Source organism: Xyrauchen texanus, chromosome 25, assembly GCF_025860055.1.
Source record: "Xyrauchen texanus isolate HMW12.3.18 chromosome 25, RBS_HiC_50CHRs, whole genome shotgun sequence".
Classification (NCBI taxonomy): Eukaryota; Metazoa; Chordata; class Actinopteri; order Cypriniformes; family Catostomidae; genus Xyrauchen; species Xyrauchen texanus.
In genome coordinates, this window is record NC_068300.1 from 27191399 (window position 1) to 27212015 (window position 20617).

At 36.2% G+C, this 20617-nt stretch overlaps 1 protein-coding gene across 1 annotated transcript in view; it reads right to left on the bottom strand.

Annotated features, from left to right (window-relative positions):
• Positions 1 to 20617, bottom strand: part of LOC127619103 (nucleolar protein 4-like) — a 136769-nt gene that overhangs the window by 49059 nt on the left and 67093 nt on the right. The window contains exon 5 of the mRNA XM_052091859.1: positions 12370 to 12517. Coding sequence (XP_051947819.1) covers positions 12370 to 12517 — 148 coding nt within the window. The remainder of the gene's footprint in view (positions 1 to 12369; positions 12518 to 20617) is intronic.

The window sequence follows — 20617 nt, forward strand, 5'->3', positions numbered from 1 at the left end:
CTCTCTTTTGTATGATTCATCTGAAGAGCCTTTCAGATTTTATCGGCCTGCTTCTTGCCTATTTCTCCCCTCCATCCTTCACTATCTCACTCCGGGTCCTTCAGATTAACTCGGCAAACATACTCATAATCAAATAGAACACACACTGGGAAATGTCATGTTAATGGCCTTGCATTTTTAATAACATTTCCATTAGGTGATCATGTGATTAGCGCCCCTGGCTTCTCTCTGTCTCTCCCACACAGACTCTTTACTGCCTTTAGGCTTATGCTGGGGGGCATAGTCTTTTTCCCCCAGACCTACACGGAGACGAACATCTGATTCAAATGACTTCACATCTGCGTATTCAAATGTTATCGACTTACACGGTACATCTTAAGAATTGACAGCCTAGTTTATTGGAAATAGCTGCACTCTTCAGTATAGGCTTGTGATCTCTGTCTATAGCTAACTGGTCAGATGGCTGAATCAGATAAGAATCGGTGACCTGCTGAAACCAGAGAGAATGACCTGAAAGCATTAATGAACCGTTCAGTCATTCAATCAGAGCAGCATGCCACCATCAACTCGCCTGATGGACACAACACCGCTGTTTTATACAGTTTCTGGAGGTCAGCTGCATGCTATAATTGTGTGAATTCATTTAGAATTGGAGTCAGAAACAGCAACATGGTCTAGCAGTTAGCAAGTGCTCTGACACATTGAGCTATGGTGCTCATGTATCTTAAAGGGAGTTCGAATCTGGCTTACATCATTTCCAGGATGTTTTATCAGCCCACTGAACAGACTGTACCTCCATTTCAAATTCAATATGGCATCTCTGACTAGAGTCCATAAAATGAAGCAACAGACCAAAAAATTGAGAAAAGAAGTCCAACAGAAAAAAAAAGAAAAACTGTTGGTATCGCTATATTCAGAATAAAGAGACAACCAGTGAGTCTCCACATGCCAGTAATCACCATCTTCTACCAGAGCAGAGCAGACACCACCAGGACTGAGACAACTGGCTATATCACATATTTTCATGAAGATTCCACTGTCGTGTTTCAGCCTGCTTTTTGTCTGAGTCACACACACTAAGTGCTTTAGGTAAATCACTGGCAGCAGTGACGAAGGGCTTCAGACTTCTCATTCAAGCACCTGGAAGAGAGTTTTTCTTCTAAGACATGTGCATCAGCGCTCACTTGTTCTGCATTTGATGATTGTGCCTGCTGGTGTTGTTGTTCAATCTCTGAACTATCTATCTGTAAATGCTGAGACAATAGAGAGAAGATCAGAGGTGCAGGTGTCTAAAGGATGAGAACAGAGGGATAGCGTGAATACAGAGAGCACTGGTGTAAAAAGGAGAGATGAGGAGAGAAGGGAAGGGGAGGTGACAGGAAAGGAGATGATAAAGGGAGGTTAGAAAAGGAGAGATGAGGAACATTTAACTGACAGGTCTGCTGGTGTGTGTATTGTATGTGTGAGCATAATCTTTTAGAGTGTACGACTGATGTTCTACATCTGTTAACATGCTCTCCAGTGCAGCCAGAGGAATCACTGACAAACACAATCAGTGTACACAAACTTAAGACTCTCACATACTTCATAACAGAAATGTACTTGACACTATATGCACACTATATTGCATATCTGTTAATTGACCACAAATATTGTGTGATAAATTGTTAATGCAATTTATTTCAACATTAGACAACATTCATTGCATTGCATTTTCATTATATATGGTTATATAAACTGCTTTGTCAGAGTTTTTAAAGTTCTAACTTCTAAAAGAAGCATTGAGAATTCTGTACTGGTTAAATGCTGACTGCAAGGGCAATATTGTTATATCAATGTCTAATAGCCCCTTGGATAATCACACCTTTAGGTGAGCATTAAACAAGCTTGTGAAGCTACTATTTTTATCTAATTATTTACTTTTACATTTAACCTCCATCACTGGCCTCCAGATGGAAAGCCATCAAAGTCACACTGTCATTTTCACATGGCCTACTTTCCCCACCACCACAAACACAGGCTCAGGGCTGGACTTGTACTTGTCCTTTGGGTTACTTTGCCACTAGGGTTGAAGCAAATCCACGAATGTAATGACAAAGGTCATTCAAATCCATCTGAGCTCTAATAGCAGGTCTGAATCACTGAAGCTTAAGCTTGCCTGCGCTTCAGCTTATGACCAGATTTCTGATGACGTCCAAGGAACCTGCCAACACAGGCAAAGGTGCACTATGACCTGATTATGATAAATCTTTGTGGGGATTATGAATGTGTAATAATGCCTTTTTATTTTTTTGACTTCTTTTTGACACTTTTTAATGATTGAAATGTACATTTCACGAAAACTGTCAAAAACACCTCCAGGTTACATTTCACCCTATAATCAAAAGAAATTGTATTAATTGCATTAAAATGTGTTTCCATGTTTTGCTAATTAAGTATATTTACCCTCCAACTTATATCCCCATAACGCAAAAAATAAATAAAATGATCATTGCTGCAATGAAAATATAATTATATATTACTTAAATAGTGAAGTATTTACACATCATGGAAGTAATTACTGCACTGACTTTAATTTATTATTTAAATAACACGGAGCGCATTCACACGCACAATTGTACACTTATACTTAATAAGCTGACAACGTGTCTGATCATGTTAACACCTTTCTTTTATCAAAGGTCATAAACAGTATTTTTGCTTAATTTTCATAAAAAAGAAATAGCTTAGGTTCTAAATAAAAAGGCTTCATTTGCTTTATACAAAATACATTATTTCGATTTTGGGGTGAAATGTGAACTTGACACATATTAGGTAGAGAAAGAGATGGAATAGGATTGAGACACATTCCAGGCCCAATTTGAACCTGCATTTCCTGCATGAGCATGTCTGGAGCATACGTTCTAAGTACTAGGCCAAGGCTCCAACTAATAATGCCTTTTAAAATGCATAATAACCAGGTGAGAATATGATTCACTTGTTCACTAGTAAAGGGACATAATTCATCGCTGCAGGGTTCTAATGCATTAGTAAAGAGCTTCAGTGCACTACTGCACTGATATAATGCAGTAGCTCAGGTTTATTATACACCACAACAGGGATTTGATGAACCTTTCCAGGCCGATCACGGGGTGCAGTGATGTACAGGGGTATTGTGGCGCATTGGGGCAGAGTATGACCTTGACAGCATCTGTTCAGAGAATATGGTTTCATTCGAGGTGTTGGGACTTTAAACAGTTCAATTATTTGAGACAAAGAACAGCATTAGAGGCAATATAATCATTGGACAATTTGTTATGTTAAAATATTTTTTCCTAACCCAGCTTAATATGCAGAGACAACCATAAGTAGAGCAAATACAGCAATGTTTTCAAAGTGCTACAGAGCCACAATATTTACACTTTTTGGGGAAATCAACCAATAGATGTCTTACTTATAGTTGACATTTCATATTAAACTGGGATAGGAGCAGTGGTTAAATTGGCTTTTGTAGGGAGGGGGAGCCCTTATTTACGGTGAATGGTCATCATTCAAAATCCCGCCGTAAAATGACGTAATGTGTTTTTACACCAAAGGGGCTCTTTTTCCAGTATTAATGTGTAAGGTAGGGATGAATAGTTATTCAAACAAAGACAAATACTTTACAATTCACTTATTTTATTATAATTTTTTATCTTGAATGTTAACAGGCAGGCAATGGATTTCACCCTCGGAAAATTTATGAAACGAACATATTTGAAAATATTGCAAGAGACGAATATGTAAATGTATTTTTTATTTGTGCAATTTAGAAACGTTGAAGTCCCTTCGCACCTGTATGTTAATGTAACTCTTGCAGTAATTATTTATCATATTCATGCAGCCTGTGTTATTCTGTTGAGTGTTGAAAACCATCGAGGAGAAACGCATCATGACACTTTTAGAAAGAAAAGAAAGTGTCAACTCGTCCGCTTTGCGACAAACATTAGTCGTTCTATACATTTTTTTTTTTTATTATTATTAAAACTGAATAATAAATTAACAGGGAAGTAGAGTTGGCAAAATAAATGTATAATCTCCGCCTTTATTGAGTTGTGTAATGCCTGATAGAAAAGTATTGAGAGCAATATAATACTTTAAGCAATTGCAGAATAGTCCCATTAGTCACAGATACACTTCAGAAAATTTAATACACAACTATTTCTGGCCTTAAAAGTTACAAAAACCAAATCAATGCAGAACATTGTATCTCAAAAGTAATACAATGTGCCCCCATGCACTACTTAAAGCCCGATGTGGCCCCTTTACCAAAATAGTTAAAAATATTAATAATTACACACATCACCTTTACAAATTTGTTTCAGAAGTAAAAGTAAAATGTTTCAGTTTCATATGAAATAATCTAAAGGTAGAATTATTAGAATTATTATTAGACATCAACAGTGGCCGTTTAAAGTTTCAAGATGTGTTTCAGCTAGTATTTATTTTTCATAAATACATTAATTTATTATTATTATTACTATATTTAAGACTAGCACACTGACCTAACCATGGTAATGAGGAGCCTTTCCTTCTGTGTAATATGTGTATAAATATGTAATATTATGTAATAAATGAGATAATAATGGGCCCATATAAGTACAGTTTCTGTAGATTTTGACATCAACAACAAAAATAATGTCATTTGATGCATGTCCTTGTACTGGAAAACCATGAACAAATCTATGAAACATAAAAGGAAATGCGACCCAGGATACATTAAATACAGGTTATGTTTAATCTATGGCAGGTCGACACTTGATTTCCAATGTAAAATCTGTCCTGAAGCAAAACCAGTTGAGAAGCGCTGAGATAAAGTTACAGACAGGAGCATATTCGGATATATTCTATCTCTCTAGCATTTAGTGGGTTTCCATGGTAACGTCGCTGTTACGCTTAGAATTGTGACAGTTTTCCCTTGATGGCTGTGGGCGGGGTGCTGAATCAGCGATTAATGCATTTATGACATCTGATAATTCCATGTAGCCTGGGTGTCTCTGTGTATATTATTCAGTCTCATATGCCATGTATTTGTCAGGAGTCAGGAGATTAAAAATAATTCAAGTGGAATAACAATATTTGGTGCTGAAGGAGACCGAGCTGAGCTCCGTCAGGGTGTGTTGTGGACCTGAGGAGGCGGAGCTGCGCTCCAGTGCGCTCCGGCCCAATTTAACCTCTGGATAGGAGAACATATTTTGTGTGTTTGTAGCATGTACAGGCATCAGAGGCTGGTCTTCTTTTACTCCATCATGCAGCCTCCAATGTCCAACCCCCCCCACTCCCACTCACTCACTCTCTCTCTCTCTCTCTTTCCACCCTAAGGCTCTTCCACTGTGAATGAGTGGGCACAGGACCAAGGCCACAGCCATAGGAAGCCACAGTGTCAAGACTGATACTTCACACCCCTGATCACACACCTATATATACACATTCCCTTACATTTACAGGAAGCAATTACACCAGCAGGTAATAACATTTATGAATACACTGAGCACCTAGATTCAAATAAACATTCTTTTACCATGCAAAACAGTGAAGAAACCTTTTAAGTGGACCACCTAAGTGGTTTAATTGAAAAATAGAGTGCCTAATCTTGGGTATCACTTCACAGACTGTTTGAATGACTGAAACGCACTGGCAATGCTTTGAAAACATACAAAACTATGGCCAAAATTAAGTTGTTACATTCCAACCCCAATTGGGGCTCACAGATACTCAAATAGGATGACACACATTATTATACATATGTCACGATTAATTATATCATGATGTGTCATGATGTCAAACTGGATAGCAATTAAAAAAGCTCAAAATGTGTACGGCGATTCCGCTTTCAGAGTTTGCACTTATAGACGACCTGCTTCTTCATTAACTGAACTGTAGAAAATTGGGGATGGATGGATGGACGGACGGATGGATGGACGGACGGATTGAGACGGACGGACGGATATCAGGTATCAGGTCCGATACCACGCTCATGTTCTGGTACTTGTAAAAATGCTCCGGTACCAAAAACCGATACAATACGAATGTCATTATGTAAACATTCAAACCACAAATTAAAATCACGTCATGTAATAGTGGGATTATGTAACAGAAAAAGCTGAGATTTAATGAGATAAATAGATAGTTTGCACATTCTCTGTTTGCTTGTGAATGTGTGGAGCTGGTGTTGTGCCACAAACTGCTCATACCTTTAAGAGATCCTTGGCTCATACATGGGAGACACTATTATGAGCATTGCATGCTCTATTTGTAGCAGATGACAGCAGGCAGAGCGCTAATTCACTTTTTAGGACAAGCCATATTCGGACTACATATTTATTTATTTAAATAATAGCCTTTTGCACTTTAATAGCGTGATTCACGTAGCGACTGGCTTTTCCGGATTGGGAAACTGTCGTGGTTACGTCAGAGCTCTTGGCCTAACAACACAGAAACACTTCAAAATAAAAGCTCAATTTAAATGAAAAAGTATGACAGAAATAGATAGCTACTGTATAGTTATGTAATATTCACTGTTATACTAATAATAATAATAACAAATCAGTAGTAACTGTATTATATTCAAGCAATATCTCACATCTGTGATGCTCTATTGTGCAGCACTTTATTTGACAAAAATAACGCCAATGTTGTATTTAGGATTGTGCTGTGAGGTTCTGTATAAAATCACTTCATTTGAAAAAGATAATCCAATTTCATGTTGAAAATTAATTGTTATACAATTTTTGTTATACTAATTTGATAAATGTATTTATTTAATTATTTAAATAAAATCTTGATGATAAAACTGAAATAAACTGCTGATATTGAGTTCAGAAAAAAACAAGTATCGGACTCCATATCGGCAAGTACTAAAAAAAGTTGTTACGCTACTCATGTATACTCACTTTGAGTATTGGGACATCCATAGATGGATGGATGGATGGCAATATAAAAAAAGAATCACAATATATTGATATACGATTGCATCAACAAAGCACTAATCAACATTAACGTAATAGAACACAAGCAAAATTACTGTTTTCAGTCCACAGGTTAGACAGTTTAGGTTGAGATTAACAGCATGAGTAACTTGCCATTTAGACATTGATTAACTTTTACAAGAGGCCAAACAGTACAATGAAAGTAACCAGATGACTACACCTAATACATGGCCAACCAGTACGTTGTCTGCATGGTTGCAGTGCAGACGAAACTTTCTACAAGTGATAACATTTTCACATTTGATGCTGTTTCCTCATGTAAAGGCAATCTGGAATCTCACCTGCCTGAGGTGAGAAAGGTGTTTGTGTACCAGAACTTTCCACTTTCAAGAGCAACTCCAATTGCCAGAGATAGAAGTCCTGATTACATGAACGTCCCTATACCTCTCTTTTTTCCATCATCATCTCTCTTCATCTGTCATCCTCTTTGCTCTATATTCTTGTCAGATTCCTGGCGATAAAGGGGTTTAGGATGGCAGGTCTTGTGGTCTTTCTCAGCTGATGGCTCTCAGGGTCAGCTTCACAGAGTGCTCTGAAAGGACCCGCCTATGACTGTCCTCCAAGCGAAAGGTTACTGAGGTCTGCCACTGCTCTCGTTGTACCCTGAATATAATCCTCTCAGTGTGCAGCTGGGTTGTGTACGTCTCTCACTGTTAATGTCTCATAGAACTCATCATTCAAGTAAGAGTGCAAAAGTGTCAGATCACTATTTCAGCTGTCTTTGTTTCTGAGGTATTTTTCCCAATAATTTCTTCCTAAGGGACTTCAAAAAACCTCCATAAGGGTTCTAAGCTATGAGCCAAACCAACCAGCTCCAAGGTGAATTACAACAATGGCTGGGCACTGGATGATGTAATCGGATATCAACAATATCTGACAAATATCCCAAAGCTGATTGCGCCACTCATTGACAGATGATGATCGTTGATCAAAAATTGGGAAATTACAAAACCATGGAGCTGGGAACTCATTAAATAGTAGCCCAGGGTATGAAATTAGCACCCGCCAAATGCGGGAAGCCTATGTCATGGGTAATTGTGCTTATCTACCCACCACTGTGGTGGCCAAACAATAAAACGCCTAAATTTAAAACATCTAAATAGCCACTGACGTGGGCTAACCTTTAAGCAATAAATTCTGTTAGACACAAAGACACACGCTTGAAGAAACACATTTTATAATATTTTTAAGAGCAAGTGAAAGCAGTCAATGCACATCACTGATAAGCTGTTTGTTAAGAGTTTATTGTTGGCTATGAGAATGCTGCAAATGACCTTAGACCATCCCAGAAGGTGCTCAAATTTAGTTAGCTTTATTTCCATGGAGCAGTTTGTGCTTAACATGCATTGTGACAACCTAAACAAGTTCACATTATTGTTTACATTTATATTTGTCTTTAGATCGAAAATTGAATTAGTAATTTTCCACCTGTTGTAGACTGATACTTCCGTGACGCAAATGGAAGGGTGGTTATATACTTTTTTTACCACTTTGTTATTTGAATAGATTTTTTGTTTCACTGAAGCACTGATGTAATAGAATGACATACATTACAAATGATGGAAAAATATAAAACTATTGATTTAAAGTTATTTATTATAAAATATATTAAAACAATATATTTTAAGTTTACTGAATAATGTTAAGATATGTAAAAATATACTGTATAAGGACTTTGAGAGTGTCATAAATGATATGGGTGGACAAGCGTTGCTGAACTTAAAAGTATATCAACATAGAACAGCACATCAAACAGGGTGTTTTCCCTTTGTTGGTTTCATGGATCTGTGGTTTAAAACATTTTGGCTGAACATTTCAAATGAAGACCCCTTCAAAATGAACTGAACATCTGAACACAGTAAGCTTTAACTCAATTGTGAAGCCAGCCACGTGTGAATTTTAAGTGTACTGGGTATACTTTTTCACTTGGATCATGTTTTGGTTCCCTCAAGGGAGTACAGAGTTTGATTCTTTTAAAGAAAACCAAAGTGAGAAAATGCCCTCAAACACTTATGTCAAGAGGCAGCAAAATCCTGTTTTAATGATATGCCCTTTAAGAACTACTGCATTAATCAATAACAAAAAACAGGGTGTTTTGAATCCTATTTTGAAACTAATTTTGATACTATGTATTCTTGATAAGAATGAATTGATCCCCTGTGAACAGAGACTTCATCTGGCATGACTCAAGAAGCAAGAAAGGGTGAATGAGGTAAGGTTTAGAAGTTACCATCACTGTGAAAACAGTTCAGTTTGTGATTCAGTAGTCATTTTTTGCCTGTGTGGGTGTCTATGCGCCTCTGCATGTATACATTTATCAGAAGCAGTTGAAAAGAAAGCTGTATGGATGTGTTTATCAAAAGCAGGCTTTGGATTGCATTTAATACAGGAAGATTACAGCTATACATCCACCACATATTGATAGATAGAGAGAGTGGGGGAGAAAACTCTCTCTGCTTTGCCACTATTATCTAAACACAGAGCTTTCTGGGTTGCTAATGTCACTTCATAGACACAGAGAATCTGTTGGAGAATGCAGTGAAGCACCACGGACCTTTGAGACTTCCTCTTACCTCCCTTGAAAGACCTGAAGCAGTCTTAAAGATGCCATGGAATGTACCTTTACAAGTACTCCTAATCGTTGACAAAATTCACTTTCAGCAGAAATATGCATTTAAAATGTCTTTCTCTTCCAGGAAAACAGACCAAAAGTACTGATGACTCATCTTGTACACAGATTTCTGTCCAATCAAATGCTCTATAGGAATGAGTACCTGTATGTCCCTCCTCCAAATATCACCTGCAACCTACTAGCAAGTTGTGAATAACGGTTCATGACAGTGATGTAAAACCAATTGGTCTAAAACCTTTAAAAACCTTTGGCCCATTTGTCCCACCCATACTTCCTTTTTCAATATCAAAAAATAGCAGTGAAATACAAAGACGAAATCTAGCCGTGAAAAAAATATGTTGGTTAACAAAAACAGTTTTGATGCAGTTTGAGAAATACTGAATCTGTTGTGCCCTATTTTGTGTGAGCAAGGCATGTAAAGAGCTCTGTTGCATAAATCTATGTTATGAGCATTATTCATACAAATGAACAAACCTAGTAACTACACAGGACTATTGTTTTAATGCGTTAATGCATTAACCATGAATCCAATGTGATTAATCTGGATTAATTATTAAATTAGTATGTCAAACTAATTAAACCCCTCATGAAAACAAAAATGAGCTTGTAAAGAACAAGACCAAAACAGAAAATAAATGTGCACTAAAATACAAATGAAAAAGAATTACAGAGAAATTGACTTCTGAGTCCAAAAGAACCACGCAATCAGACAAGTAGACAAGTAAAACAAATAATCACAGTTCACTTGTTGTATTTTCTGATAAAGTGTTGTGTGTTGTCATAGGCAGAACAACAATTTGTGGTACTGTACCAGAGATGGAAAGTACCAAATTACAACTACTCTAGATACAGTACTTGAGTAAATGTGTAAAAAAATATATACTTTAAGTATAAATAAATAATAGTACTTTTACTTAAGTTTATTAAAAATTAAGTATTCAACTTCGCTATAATAATTTTTCACCAAAAAGTAAAACAAAACATAAAAAACATAATATTTAAGAATTTTTGGGAAGAAGAAAGTTTTAAGAACTAAATCGGTTTATGAACTAAAACGCACTGTCCGTGGCACAACGGAAGCCCGCGGGGCACAGTAGCTCTCATAAACTGCCACAGTGTCCTCTTCTCTAGCTTCTCCAAGACTTTCTGCCCCATCACTATACAAGAAGTGTAATATGGAGATTTACTGTTCATTTAATTTTATTCTGGATAGGAGCCGTTCATTCTGGTACGAGGGAACCGTCTGAACATGTTTAACCACTGATCAAACTTGACTTGTTTCTCAAAAGCTACAACTGACATAATAATAATAATAATAATAATATCTCAATATGTTAAATAACCATAATGTTAATTAAGACATTATTATTAAAACTATAATACAATAATACTTATACAGAATAACCACTTTTAGTTTTTGAATCAATCATATCTCTCACTCAACACTGTGAAATGTTTATTTTTGCCATATTTTATTCAGTTGGCATGTAGGAGTTGATAACAGTTTGCTTAAAAATCTCATTCCATAGAGGATACATTTCATCCTCTATGATATTGCATTATATTAGTTTTGTACAGTATGTTAACTTAATAGCCAAAATAATTGTACATAAGTAAATGAGAATTAACCTGAAATAGGAATGTGTTTCAGTCACAATGCACTGGTAGTTTAGAGACAATTTAGAGACATTTAGAATATTACAAATGGCTATTTCTATTTAAATAAATGTTGCATTCTTTAAATTTTCTGTTTCACCAAGGAAATTTCTCTTTTCATTTCTCTTGCAGCAATGCAGGTCCTTGGCATTTAGAAGCTGCTAGTTTAGGAGTGTAGGACCTGTGAGGAGTCTGTTTCTCAAACTAGAGACTGTGATTTTGTTGTGCATCTGGCTGTCCACTTCCCTCACTATCCTGGTTAGAATTTCAGGAGAAATGTGTTTCTTTTCTTTTTTATAAAAACTAAATTTGACTGGCAAGTGTAAAGCAACTTGTAAGAACTATGCAAATGGGGGAAAACCCACTGTATAGTGATTTCCGCATGGTAGCGCAACCATTTTCAATTGTTCTAATAATAATAACAACATTTTCTTGAGCACCAAATTAGCACTTTAGAATGCTTTTGTGAGGAATAGGTGAAACAGTACATATTTGCCATTACAGGTATAGAAAAAATGTAATAATATCACTTAAAGCAATTATTTCAAACTGTAATAATATTGGCAATTAATGATTTTGACAGTTTTTTTGATCAATTTAATGCATCCTTGGCAAAAGGAAGCATACGTTTCTTTCAATAACAAAAATGTCTGTGTTCTAAAAATGGAAGCGTATATAATATATTATAATATAATTTTCATAAAGTAACTTGTAACATAATTACTTGAGTAGTTTTTCAGCAAACTACCCATTTACTCTTACTTGAGTCATAATATTTCTCAGTATTTCTACTTGTAATAAAGTTAATTATTTCTTCAGTAACAGTACTGTAAAATCAGTACTCTTTCCACTACTGTGCTGTACTATAAAGGATGAAAACTAATACTTAAGTCATTTTACAAAGACACAAATTAAACAAACCTAATTACAACTAAACATAAATCGAATATACCCTGGTCCAACACAACTCAACAAAACATGCACACATGAATTTCATTTGAGACCGTATCATTTCTCTCTAGCTATGAGAGGGTTCAGAGGATCAATTAAGATGAAGATGAGCCGATCTCTTACCGTCCTCCTCCTTGTGTGTGTTCTGTGGGCTGTGCATCCTCTCTGTGCTGGAGGGATGGTTCAGATCAGATAGTGTGGCGTGACGTTCAGCTGATATCCATGTGGGGTCACTCATATCAAACTCCTCACTACTCACTGAACACTCATCCTGCAGAGAAACAGTCAGAGAGATGTCAGTCCAACAGCTGAGGCAGGATTGCTCATATCAGTGCCATGTGTGTGCAAATCTAGAATAGATGTGAAAGTCAAATTGAGCCGTGATGTTGGCAGGCAAACAGGCCATGAGGAGCTGTCAGAGAGAGCAGTCACCCCCTTGCTGAGTGACAGCATCACTCACACACACAAATGACTGCAGTAACCCACCAGGAGAGGATGACCAAAATGATTACTGGCCCAAATCACACTGTGTATATATACACACATTTATTCATTTAGGAGACACTTTTATCCAAAGCAACTTGCAATGAGGAAAGATACAACTTAAGCAATTCTTCTTAAGGAGAAAGTAACATGAAAAGTGCTGCATTACAGTTTCTAATATACTGTATATTTTGCACATTCAGAAAGTATTCAGACCCCTTCATTTTTTTCACATTTTGTTATGTTGCAGCCTTAAGCTAAAATGCTTTAAATATTTATTTTTCCACATCAATTTACACTCCATACCACTTAATGTCGAAGCAAAATAATTTTTTTTTAACTTTGATTATCAAAATTTGATAAATGCATTAAAAATAAAACACTGAAATATCACATTGACATAAGTATTCAGACCCTTTTCTATGACACTTGAAATTTAGCTCAGGTGCATCCCATTTCTCTGGATCATCTTTGAGATGTTTCTACACTTTGATTGGAGTCCACCTGTGGAAAATTTAATTGATTGGGCATGATTTGGAAAGGCACACACCTGTCTATATCAGGGCTCACAGCTGAAAATGCATATCAGAGCAAAAGCCAAACCATGAGGTCAAAGGAACTGCCTGCAGCTCATTGGCCAAATTGTGTCGAGGCACAGATCTGGGAAAGGCTACAAACTTTTGGCTGCACTGAAGGTTCCCAAGAGCACAGTGGCCACCATAATTCTTAAATGGAAGTTTGGAACAGCCAGAAGTCTTCCTAGAGCTGGCCACCTGGCCAAACTGAGCAATCGGGGGAGAAGAGCCTTGGTAAGAGAGGTGGCCAAGAACCCGATGGTCACTCTGGTTGAGCTCGAGATTAGGGATGTGCCTGAAGCTGAATACCTATTTTGGAAAGGCACAAATAATGACTTCAAAACGGATAACAAATTAATCTGAATAATAGAAAAAATATTCAGAAGACTGATGATCATCCAACAAGCCCAGCTATAAAGCGATACTTTAAATAAACATATAGAAAATGATAAAGCACTGATGAGTATGTGAAGCCAATATTATCACAGTGGAAACCTTATGAATGAAAATGCACACGGTGTGATTTCAAGTTCAGATCGGATGGCTGCAGTCTCGACTCTGTATAAAGTCTCAGCTGAATCCCCAAATCCAGGTGTGCAAAGCTTGTAGCATCATATCCAAATAGACTTGAGGCTGTAATCACTGCCAAAGATGCTTCAACCAAGCATTGAATACTTATGGTATTTCAGTTTTTTCTGCAAAGCTATAAAAATAATCTGGTTTTCACTTTATCTTTATGGGGTATGGAGTGTAGATTGATGTGAAAAAAATAATATTTTATAGCATTCTAGAATAATAAGGCTACAACATAAAATGTGAAAAAAAATTAAGGGATCTGAATACTTTCTGAATGCACGGTATATGCCCCACACTATGTCTCAGAAAACATGAAGCCAAAATTGAAAACCTGAATCAGATGAGCCATTCATAAATGTCTCCTTTGGTGTGATTGCTTTGAAAATCATTAAATAGACCAGCATTTAGAAGTCTTGTTGAAATCCACAACACCATACTCTGCAGACATTAATTTAGTAATAAAAGGCATATTTATCAGAAATATTTTATTAACATGCATGAATAATGCTTTGTGTTGCCACATGTACAAGATACAGAAATTCACTAGTCTATTTATCTACTCACAAACATGCTTTGAAATGTCTGAAGTAAAGAAAAAAGAATACTTCCAAAAGGTATGAATCTGATACTGATATTCTACAAGCATTTAAAATGTTTATTCAATCTATTCCTACAGTTTGCATATCTATAAATTAAAAGCAAAAAAAGAAAGTTGTGGACTTTTATGTAACAGGCACACCAAACATAAACATACTAGTAAGAAGCCAAATGGAAGATTATAAAAACAAGGAGAGGTGCTCATTGCCGAGTGGGGCTGTTATTAAATATTATTTATTCAATAATTTATATCTGTAGCACAAACAGTGCAGTACAAGTTACATCACAAAGTTTAATATTTACAGTAGAATGAGCAATAGTAATGGTGACACATTTCTTGGTAAGCAGCGTCACTAGTAATAATGTGTTAAACCCTCAGTCAAACAAATCAGCAACCTCAAATTAATAATTAATTTCCTCAGTATGCTAATCCATTTCCTAAAATTAATCATTTGTGCCATCAATTCTGGCATCATCCTATTTCATAATCAGTTTCTTCACATAAATGACTGTTTTCCCAAATAAATCCATTCTCTCAATCAATATATAAAATCCCCAGCGACACTGTTTGCAGCTCAGAGTCAGTAGTGAGGAAGTCTTTTATAATGAATCAAATAAATGACAACATTCTGTATTTTGCCATATCTGATAGCATAATTTCCTTAAAATTAATGTTTAGAAGAAGCAACTCAACAAGTAGATGTGCAATGTTAAAGGTTTCTGTGCTGGATTCACAGAAAATTATTATCTATCCAAAGATTTCTTCAGTCTTGAAAAAAGAAAAGAAATTCAAGAGAGTTAAAAAGCTTCTTTAACATATATGGGAAGTTTATCACCATTTTTAATCACATTTTTTATTTAATTGTTTCAATTTAAATGGTCCTGTAATGTGGCAAACCAATTTTTATTAGCACGGTAAATCGTTTAAATCACAATCACATAATTTTTCGTAGTTAACCACAGATTTTGAAAGTGCTGAAATTTGACTCTAAATATAGTTTTTTGCATTTATTTCCATCTTAGGGGAAAAAATATATGTAATATAAATGCTTTAACATTTTTCACACAAAGCCTTCGACAGTATAAAGATAGAAATGCACTAAAATAGCACCAATAAAAATAACTGTAAACGTTTCCCAAAGTCTAAGTGGGAGTTTGACTAACTGAAAGAACTAGTCCCCATTTAGGTAGCATTTTTATTGGAATGCACATTAAATCTCTTAAACTCTCATCCTCCACAACATTAATTTACCAGCAGACTGTGACTATTCGTTTTGTTACAGCAATCGTGAAGCTGTGATCATGATTCACATCGGGACTTTAGCGTCAAGCGCTGCTTTGAACTCCACATGAAAAGCGCTTTCAGACTGTGGCAAGCCTCCGAGAGGGATAAACATCGACTACAGAGGATCGTGCGGGAGAGAGAGATCGTTAACAGACATGTCCGTCATGTGTGTTTGTCTGTTAAAGTTTCAGTTTATTATTAAACCATTATTTATGTTGAAAAGCCGGTTCTCACCTCCTCCTTTCCATTGATCCCTTTACACAGACAAAAATGTCTCATTCTGTTTTTGTGATAGTTAGGACTTGACGTGCTTCTGTAGTAATTAAAATGTGCCTTGCATAGGCTGTAAATACTTGATTTCTATCACAAGTCCCATCTGGGCTTGTTTTGTACAACACATCATCTTAAGAGGTCCTTTCCCCATCACTTTATCACTAACACTGAATCACTGATGTGTATGTTTGTTATGTGTTTGTCAGTGTAATAACTCCGGGCAGACACAATCGCAAAGGTTCTGCCCTCCAAGTTTTTTATTGGATTATGCTGTATTAACGGTAAATGCATTCATCACGATAAAGAAAAAAGATTGATTTAAAACTTTTTTAATTAATCGCATGCGCTTACGTTTTAATTGACATTTTTTTTATATTTCTGTCATATTTTTATTTAGATTTCATGTCAGCTACCCACGTATTTGGTTATTTAACAACATCAGCTATTTCCTTAATGTCATATTAAACAAAACATTTTAATAATTAAAAAGGCCACAAAAAAAAAAAATGAATTAATTATCTTGATAATTAAATGACAAATGTTTTGTTGTAATTATAATTACTATGAAATAATGGCTATTAAAATATATTTGTTCCTTTGACTTCCTGCCTTTATTTGTGTAACATGCTTGATAATGCCAAATTGGTCTAGCAGCACAGCAAACCTTTCCACCTCTGGATGATATCCATTATTTAATTTTAATAACTTAACAACCTGTACCCTAAAATTAATGTCTCTAAATGATCTCAAGAGCTCAACCACTTCTGTTCTGTAGTTACAGTGAGTCTGCAATATGTTCTTATATATATATATATATATATATATATATATATATAAATAAATAGAGCATCTTGAACTTCTCAGTTGACATTGCTATACATGCTGTGCCAGGTTTGTAAAGCAGTGTAATACCGGAGCATAATGTTGTGGACGGAAGAGGATGATTTATTAGACAGTCAAAAGAAAAGGCAGCAATAGGGACAGTGGGTGAGGACCCATCTGTTGTTGAAGGAGAACCCCATAACCCCACAGCACCACATTTCCCTCCCAGAGCTGCCAATCACCCTACACCTCCTGCCACCAGTGCAGTGCCAGATCTGATTGGTTAAGGAGTTTCATATGTAAACTGGACAGTGCATTATTGATGTAGCACTGGGAGAGGAACTCTCCCCTTTCTTCCTACCACTCTCTCCTATCCGTTTGTGTACGTTTTTGATAAATACTTTAAAATACTTTCTCCTATCCTAGTTTAATGTGCAGAAATAACTATAAATAAACCACATGTATGTGCATTCAATGAAAAGAAACCAAGTTAACTTGAGATTTGAAGTCATCAGATTATTCTCTGCTTTTGACATTAAAACGTAAACATTCAAGTGAACAATACTTCGCATTTGCAACCAAATTTTGCGCTATGTGATTAAAATTTATATATTTGGCAACTGGCTGAACCAGTGAATTAATTGTTTAGTATAGTGGTGGAGTATTCAGCAGCGAGATCCTTTCACTGCGTGTTGAGAGTAAAAGTTGTTGAAATATACACATATGAATCGATATCAAGAGCTTGTGAAACAGAATTGGGAAATCTGTATCAACACAAGAGCCCTATTACATACCACATTCAAATCAGGGAAATAGGCAAAAATGTGGGTAATTTGTTTGTCGGTCGGTTTATCCTTTTACCGTTTATGAACCTGATAAAAGAATGGCATTTAAGTACATGGTACATGACCTTACCAGTTTTCGGATAACCATAATCAGTGTAAGAACATGCATGTAAACAGCTCAGTGATACAGGACATTTAAAGAGAAAAGAAAATTAAGGCAGAACTTAATTTTATCCATTGGGAATAGATTGGATCATGAAAAGTAGTCTTTATATGACAGGTGGAGGTAGGGGAGGGGTTAAACAACAAGGGCTTGTTGGCATCACCAGAAAGGAAAGTAATTTCACAAGCAAAGCAAGTTATTACATTTTGATGAAAGGTTACGAAGACAAACATTTTGTATCTTTGGAATAAATTGCATTGATAAATCATTCACAATAAAACCAGGAACATGCATTATGAAAGTAAATGGTGTCAATTTAGCTTTTATGTTGAAATTGTTAATCAGAGTTTCAAAACAATTCATGCAAACACAGCAATCAGATGTGTATTATGTAGGGCCAAATTACTCCGAAGTTGTTTGGCAACTTCATCTGCAAGAATTAACAAGAAATCATATTGTACCGAGCTCAGCCATGTTACAGTGTTAAAAAAATAACAGAAAGTCCAAAGAAATCTATTCTGTAATGTGACGCTAACTGCCGTTGAGTGACATGCAGATAACTGTAACTCTGAAAATTAAAAGACACCAAGCTTTTTAAATGAAAAATCAAGCCAAAGATATTGCTTAAATGAAAATGGATGCAAACAAGTGCTAAAATTAAAACGTAAGGGATATTTATTGATTTATCGAGTCATTTAATTATTAATTTAATGACTATATTTTTTAACCATTTATATATATATATATATTTAAAGAAATAAAATCACCCAAAAATGAAAATTCTCATCATTTACTCACCCTCTGCCATCCCAGATGTGTATGACTTTCTTTCTTCTGCTGAACACTAACTAAAAATTTCAGATGAACCTCTCAGCTCTGTAGGTCTATACAATGCAAGTGAATGGTGAACAGAACTTCAAAGCTCCAAAAAGCACAGAAAGGCGGCATAAAAGTAATTCAAGAGACTCCAGTGGTTTAATATATGTCTTCAGTGAGAAACAGAACAATATCAAAGTCCTTTTCTCTATTAATCTCGACTTTCCCATCTGAAAGTCACGTGTGGTGCCTGTGTAGTTTCTCAAAGTGGAGATTTATAGTAAAACAGGACTTAAATATTGTTCTGTTTCTCACCCACACCTATAACATCGCTTCTGAAGACATGAATTTAACCAAAGGAGTCCAATATGGATTACTTTTATATTTCCTTGTGTGATTTTTGGAGGTACAAGGTCTGATCACCATTCACTTGCATTGTATGGAGCTACAGAGCTGAACTATTCTTCTAAAAATCTTTGTGTTCTGCTGAATAAACAAAGTCATACACATCTGGGATGGCATGAGGGTGAGTAAACAGTGAGTTTTCATCTTTGTGTGAACTATCCATTTAATGATATAGTCTGTGTGTGATGTATGCATTGTGTATAAATGACTCCCCAGAGATCAGAAATGATGCCCAGGGTTCAGCTGACAGGAACAGACAAGACAAGTGGTCAGAGGCATCCTTAAAAGGTCATGAGGTCAAGCCAGACTTGCTTCAAGCCAAGTCTCAATACGTCAGATAGATAACAAAGAGGATCACCCTACTCAGTAATTTCAAGCGGACACATATCTGTCCATTGCGTGTCCTACTCAAATCTTCTGCATTTACATTCCCTCACTGAAGTCAGCATATAAACATTCCAGCACCTTCTTAATCATCTTCCAAAAGAACATCAAATGAGAGCCTGTATTAATCTGACATTTAACACCTTTTCAATTACAACCCCATAAAACCGTATTTAACCGCTTCAAGCCCACGATCAGCACTGCACAGCTAATACAATTTTGAATAATGCAAGTCATCAGCGTCGAATCTCTCCAAGTCCATCTCCCAACACCCCACGGCTCAATTCTGTCTTTTATTAGTTTTTATTGTTTATTAACGATCCTGCATGTGCGCTCATCTCATCAGCATGCAGGTGACATTCCTGTCTCTTACTCTCTCTCTCTCTCCATCTCCCTCTCTGACAAATTGCTGCCTATGCAGATAGAGAGAACAGGGACAGCCTGGCATTCTCTCTATTTACGAAACACACCTCATCGTTTTTGTCTTTAAAGGGATTGTTCATCCAAAATGAAAATTCGTTCATCCCTGCTATGTTGTTGCAAATACAAAGACTTGTGCCCCAAAAGAAAAAGTAATACGAACTTTTCATTTTTTTAATGACCTATCCCTTTACTAGGAATAACAGATAGACAGCATCATTAAAAGGGAGTCCAATCACCAGGTTTCTTTCATTTGAGGTGTGATTGATTGTGGAAAGTGGGTCTGTAGGCTGTGAATGTGTGTTTCAGGGTTTCTTTTGTCTGAGAAATGTGTGTGTGTGTGTGTGTGTGTGTGTGTGTGTGTGTGTGTGTGTGTGTGTGTGTGTGTGATATATAGCATGTGTGAAAGGACACAGAAAGCACAAAGAGCACATGTCCTTGGGAGATGGTGTCGTCTCAGCCAGGCTGGGTGTTACTTTAGTCCCCTCTCGCTGTTCAACAAGTTAGAGTCCTCATTTAGTTGATTAACTTTGCTTCATAATGATATGCTTTTTGGTTGGTGAGAATGAAAGGAGCTTTTTATCACTTTAACTGATTTATGTTCACACAGCTTGAAACTCTGAGCCAGGAGTCAGTTAAGTCCAGACATTTGTAGAGTGACTTTATTAGCAGGGTTAGCCTGTTAGCCACTCCGCTGTATACCAAGCAATAAATTCTCTAAGGCAGCACAAATTAAGTGTGTGAAGGGGTAAAGTCTTTAAAAAATCATTAACTTCAGGAGCAAGTC